Source organism: Octodon degus, unplaced genomic scaffold (genome assembly GCF_000260255.1).
Source record: "Octodon degus isolate 3935 unplaced genomic scaffold, OctDeg1.0 scaffold00205, whole genome shotgun sequence".
Taxonomy (NCBI): domain Eukaryota; kingdom Metazoa; phylum Chordata; class Mammalia; order Rodentia; family Octodontidae; genus Octodon; species Octodon degus.
This window is the reverse complement of record NW_004524781.1, coordinates 451,708-456,982: the sequence shown is the minus strand read 5'-3', so window position 1 is coordinate 456,982 and position 5,275 is coordinate 451,708. Positions and strand designations below refer to the sequence as shown.

Genomic DNA, 5,275 nt, shown 5'->3' with positions numbered 1-5,275 from the left:
TGCGCGGGCCTCCGAGGTGCGGAGCGCCGCGGCGTCGGGGCGGGAGCCGGACGGCAGGGGCCGGCCGGGGCGGGCTCGCCTGGCAGGGCGCGCTGCTTTGGGCCGCGCAGGGCTTAACCACTGGGTCTCAGTTGGGATGGTTATGTCCAGACAGAAGCTGTCTCAGCGAGATGGTTCCCATTAATCCTGTCGTTAACTTGATGACTTGAATCAGCTCCAAGAGCACACTTTTACCAGACAAAATTTAAGTGTTAGATTTTAAAAGCTTCTTATTTCGTTCTGGTTTGCTTTCTTGTCTGAAAAACAAGCTCTCTGAAAGCAATTACTTTATATTTTTAATTGAATACTTCTTCATTTTACAGGGCATAGCTGAGAGGCCCAGATGTTTGCACTGCTATTTTGGCTCACTGAGAATGTATTTTTTTCTTTCCTAGTTTTTAGGAATCAGCTGCCTCGGAAGAATGAGTTTTACTCATTTGAGCCCCCTTCTGAGAAGCGTCCCCCGGATGCCGGCGAAGCTGTGTGCCTCCAGCTGGAGTCGGGCACTCACCTCTGCAGGGTGTGTGGCTGTTCAGCCCCCAAAGTGTGCTCCAGATGCCACCGGGCGCATTACTGCAGTAAGGAGCATCAGACGCTAGACTGGAGGTTGGTGCATAAGCAGACGTGTACACGAGGTAAGACTTTCTTCTGAATCTCAGCTCAGAGTTCTTGTCAACTCAAATATTTTATTTCCAGTTTAGGTCCAAAGTTAAATTAGAAAACTTATAGTACTGTACTTTAAAAAAATTTTAACTGGTAATATGAACCTTTATAAAAGAGAAGCTGTGAACTCTTAAATCAGTTGTGTGACCAGCTTTGCCTTAATGCAGGTATTTTTACTATATAATAACTCAAAACAACTAGAAAATAGTATGGGCACCTTCAGGAGCTAAAATAATAAAAGTATTACAGGCATTCTGTCCCCCAGTCTAAAGTGTCAGCACCGTATTAACAGGGAAAACAGCTACTGTATGGAATATGCAGCAGTGATCTCTTGCATACTGTTACAGTATAACACACGGCTCATATTCGTGGTGCTGCTGCCAGTGATGTAAGTAGAAATACAGCCTGTGCAACCAACCTGTGATACGTGGTGATAGGGAGCTGTGTTACAGTCTATGTGTTTACTGTACTTTTTATCTTAGAGCATATTCCTGCTAGGAAAACTCACCTGTACAGTGGTTCGCTGTGTTATCCTGGCAGCAGGCGTATGCACCTCGGGGTTGTCATGTCTCGTGAGTACCTCACGAGGGAGGGAGGGAGGGTGATGCACCAATGTTGGCTAGGGTGTGTTAGCTCAGTGTTCTAGAGATGGCAGCACTCAAGGACACAGCTCTCAGAACGTATCAAGCAATGTGTAGGTGCACTTTAGAAGTAGAGAACTTGTTTTCTCTACTTTGAAAAGTAGAGAAAAGTACAGCATTTCCAAAACTAAGTCACTATTTGTGATAGTATGGGGCTGGAGAGATGGCTCAGTGGTCTAAAGCACCTACTTAGAACAAGCTTAGCAAAAGCATCAGGGACCGCGGTTCAATCCCCCAGCACCACATGCCAGCCAGCCCCGCCCCCTGGTGGGCTGAGCTGGCCTCTCTCTCTCTCTCTCTCTATCTCTCTCTCTCTCTCTCTCAAATAAATAAATAAATAAAATGTGATAGTATGTTCTTTGTTTCAGATCAGTTGGACCATCCAGTTCCAGATCACAACTTCCTTTTTCCAGAATTTGAAATTGTAATAGAAACAGAAGATGAGATTATGCCTGAAGCTGTGGAAAAGGAAGGCGACCCTGACGTCGTCGAAAGCATGGGTAAGGAGTTGGCTGCAGCATTTCAGTGGATAAACAAATACAGTGCTAGAGAGAAGGGCTTCCTATGTTAAGAAAAGTGTACTGTTAGTGGATTTGGGGGTGCTACAGTATGTTTCTAAATTCTTTCTAAATTTCTAAATTCATTCTGTCCTAAACAAAGAGTTGAATAAAATAAGCATAAATAGTGGCAATGTTTCACATTAAGGGTAGGAAAAAAACCTAGAAGAGTAGAATGAAAAGAGAATGTTACGTTTTTAATGAATGGCTGCAGGACCAGAGATAGAGCGCTTGCCTGGCAAGCACAAGATCCCGAGTTTAATTTCTAATACAAAAACAAAAGCAAACATGGAAACAGTGGGTAGTGTTGCCATTATTTGGAAATGATTGTACCTTGGGGAATACAGGTGACTCACAATGTTGGTGTCCTGGGCTTCAGAAAAGTTGACAGAGAGACCTGAGATCACAGGCTTGGTTTCCAGTGAAAGCACATCATGAATGCACGGGTTCCACCCACTACAGTGGCTAATGTCTGTTGGCGCAGCAGCACTGGGTTATTTCTAATGCGTAAATGATGTTTCTTTGCAAAACGAAGAATCACTTCTTGAGAGGTGATTGATCCCAGTAAGTGTTCAGATAACGCTGGAACATGGTCATAACAGTTCAAGAAGCTATCAGATTATGAGTTATGTCAGTAGGGCACATGACAATGTGAGCTGATGTCTTCTGTTCATTAGAAACTACAGATTAAAACATACAATGTGTTGAAACTTATGGGTTCAAAGTTATAGCTTATAAACTAATTGACTGAAAATTAGTGAATTGTTTTCCAGGGGCTCATATTTTAATTACTCAGTGATATGAATGGGCCTTGCTTCACAGTAATTGAGTTGGGGGACTTGAAATTTTAGTTGAAGCTGACTGTTGGCATGTGGTGATTCACTACACTGTTTTTGCTTTTGTGTATGCTTTTTTCCAAAATAAAATGAAGGAAGAAATGATTCTGCAAATGGCTGTGTCCTAGCTGAGACTTCAGGCTCCTAGGTAAAGGATTGGCAGGATACAGTAGTCCATGAAAAAGCACGGAAATGTCCTGAAGGTCACACCGAAACTTCGCCCTTGCACGTGGTGGAGCAGTGGTCTGAAGGCAGTGGTTGGTCTTCTGGGGATCATGGAGTGAGCACTACTAAGAAATGTTTCTCCAGCTCATCAGAGTGCTGGAGTTTTTATGGAACTTGCCCGAGTCAGGACACCCAGGCTACATTGTGACACACCTTGCCAGTGGCTCAGGAAGGCTGGAACTGCAGGAATGAGTGCAGAGCAGGAGAGGAGCAGCAGATAACTGCGTGAAGACTTGAAGGGAGCGTGCAGGCAGGCAGGTGAGGGAGAGCAGTGGCAGCAGGAGTTCGGGCATGGGCATCCGCGATGCGCTGGGTGTGCTCCTGAGCCTCTGACGTGGCCCGTTCTTTCAATTTGAAATCTTCAAGAGGAGTAGAGGCAGCCTGCACAGTTGTCATAGTGTTGTGTGGAGCATCTAGAAGTCAGTGCAAATCAGAAGGGAAGGCTACCTAGGAAGGTGTGCACACCCTTCTCTTGTGGGGCTTGTTCACGTTTCATAATTGTGGTAATTTTTTCAGGTGAAGCACCTGAAGAAGAACTGGATTCCATGGCCAAGCATGAATCTAGAGAAGATAACATTTTCCAGAAGTTTAAAACTCAGATAGCCCATGAACCAGAGCAGGTAAAATGGAATTTACACCTCTACTTTTTTTTCTTTCCCCAAGCTGGATTTTGTAAGTAACTCTATAAGAAAGCTGGTGTGTTCCTTTGGAGCCTGTAAAAATAGGCTTGTAAAAGTCTTATTATTCTTCAGACAGATGGGCCACAAAGGATGTTGGTAGTTGTGTTCCATGTAATAAGCTGTTTATCACGTAATTTTTTTTTTTTTTTTTGGTGGAACTGGGGATTGAACTCAGACCCTTGTGCTTGCCAGGGAAGCGCTTATTCTCTTGAGCCAGCTCCCTGGCCCCAAGAATAATTTTCTAAGGGAAGCATCAGGGGTGGGAGCTGAATGAGATCTTCCCCAAGATGACAGTTTAGGCGCTGCTGATTGGATTTGTGCTTTCTAAAATGTGTAAGGTTCCTTACGTGTGTGTGAAGGTGTGACCGTCTACATGAAATTGGTATTGGGCGTATTCTTGGTTCTTTTACGGTATATTTACAGATTAGATTCTAACATTCTCGGTAGAAAAAGTATTATCTAGGAAACACTGAAGTCATGCATTGAGGAAGTAGAGTACACGTTACCACTGCACACTATAAATTGTCTCCAGTCAGCGCTCCAGGAAATGGAGGAGCACGTGCATGCGCAGTGGCTCTGTGGCCGTAGATGACGTGATGCTAACATTTGAACGTCGTCCCCATTGATTTAGATTCTCAGATACAGCAGAGGCATGGAGCCTGTGTGGATTTCTGGTAAAAATGTTCCTCAAGACAAGGATATTCCAGATTGTCCCTGTGGTGCCAAGAGAATATTTGAATTCCAGGTATGGATTTTTTCAGCGATAATCACCCTGCTTTGTGCTTTGGGAATGCTGGAAAGCGTCACTAGTGTCACAGTGCACATGGGCCAGCGAGGTGGAACGGAAGGTGTGACATGATTCTGAGAGCCTGCAGTGCTCCCTGCTTTGAAGGCATGTTCTCACTGCGTGTCCCTCTCCTCAGGTCATGCCACAGCTGCTGAACCACCTGAAAGTAGACAGACTGGGCAAGAGCGTGGATTGGGGCGTCCTGGCCATCTTCACCTGTGCGGAGAGCTGCAGTTTGGGCAGCGGCTACACAGAGGAATTTGTGTGGAAGCAGGATGTGACAGATACATCTTAAGGCTAAGCTGCTGATGTCAAAGCTTGCAGTTCTAAGAACTTCAGCTTAAGGAAGAAACTTGGGGTAGTTACCTAGTAACTTACAGACCTGAACATACAAATGTAGTGCTTGAGGCATTGTTTTATAATGTCTAAATTTCTAAAACAAAAATGTCTAGTGACAGAGCATTTAGTAAATTTGTTACATCCAAGGAAGAAAGATGTTACATCTTATGTGACAACAAATAAGAGATCTAAACACCATCATAGGTGGTGTTTGTGATGCGGTAGTTTTGAAAAAGTATACGTGTATATGTACTTAGGAATAAAACTAGAAAGATACGCTGAAGTGACTACCCAGCTACCCGCAAATGGTGACCGTGAAGAAGTATTTTGGTAAATACCCAGTAAACCCAACTTAACTAGGCTGGTGAACTGAAATCACAGTACCAGAGTTGACAGGACCAGGGGATGTGGTGAGTCTGTCATAAAAATGCTTGGAGTTGAAGAGGCTCCACTGCAGAGCTCACCTTGGTGAGTCTCGGTCACCCTTGAGATGATGGCAAAAAATAAG

The 5,275-nt window shown here is 44.3% G+C and overlaps 1 protein-coding gene across 1 annotated transcript in view; it reads left to right on the top strand.

Annotated features, from left to right (window-relative positions):
• The window catches only part of Pdcd2 (programmed cell death 2), a 5,157-nt gene extending 424 nt beyond the window's left edge, over window positions 1-4,733 (top strand). Inside the window, exons 2-7 of the mRNA XM_023704836.1 lie at window positions 17-87; window positions 435-674; window positions 1,712-1,843; window positions 3,478-3,581; window positions 4,273-4,386; window positions 4,565-4,733. Of these exons, the coding sequence (XP_023560604.1) occupies window positions 17-87; window positions 435-674; window positions 1,712-1,843; window positions 3,478-3,581; window positions 4,273-4,386; window positions 4,565-4,723 (820 nt within the window). The 3' untranslated portion in view covers window positions 4,724-4,733. The remainder of the gene's footprint in view (window positions 1-16; window positions 88-434; window positions 675-1,711; window positions 1,844-3,477; window positions 3,582-4,272; window positions 4,387-4,564) is intronic.
• The last annotated feature ends 542 nt before the right edge of the window (window positions 4,734-5,275 follow it).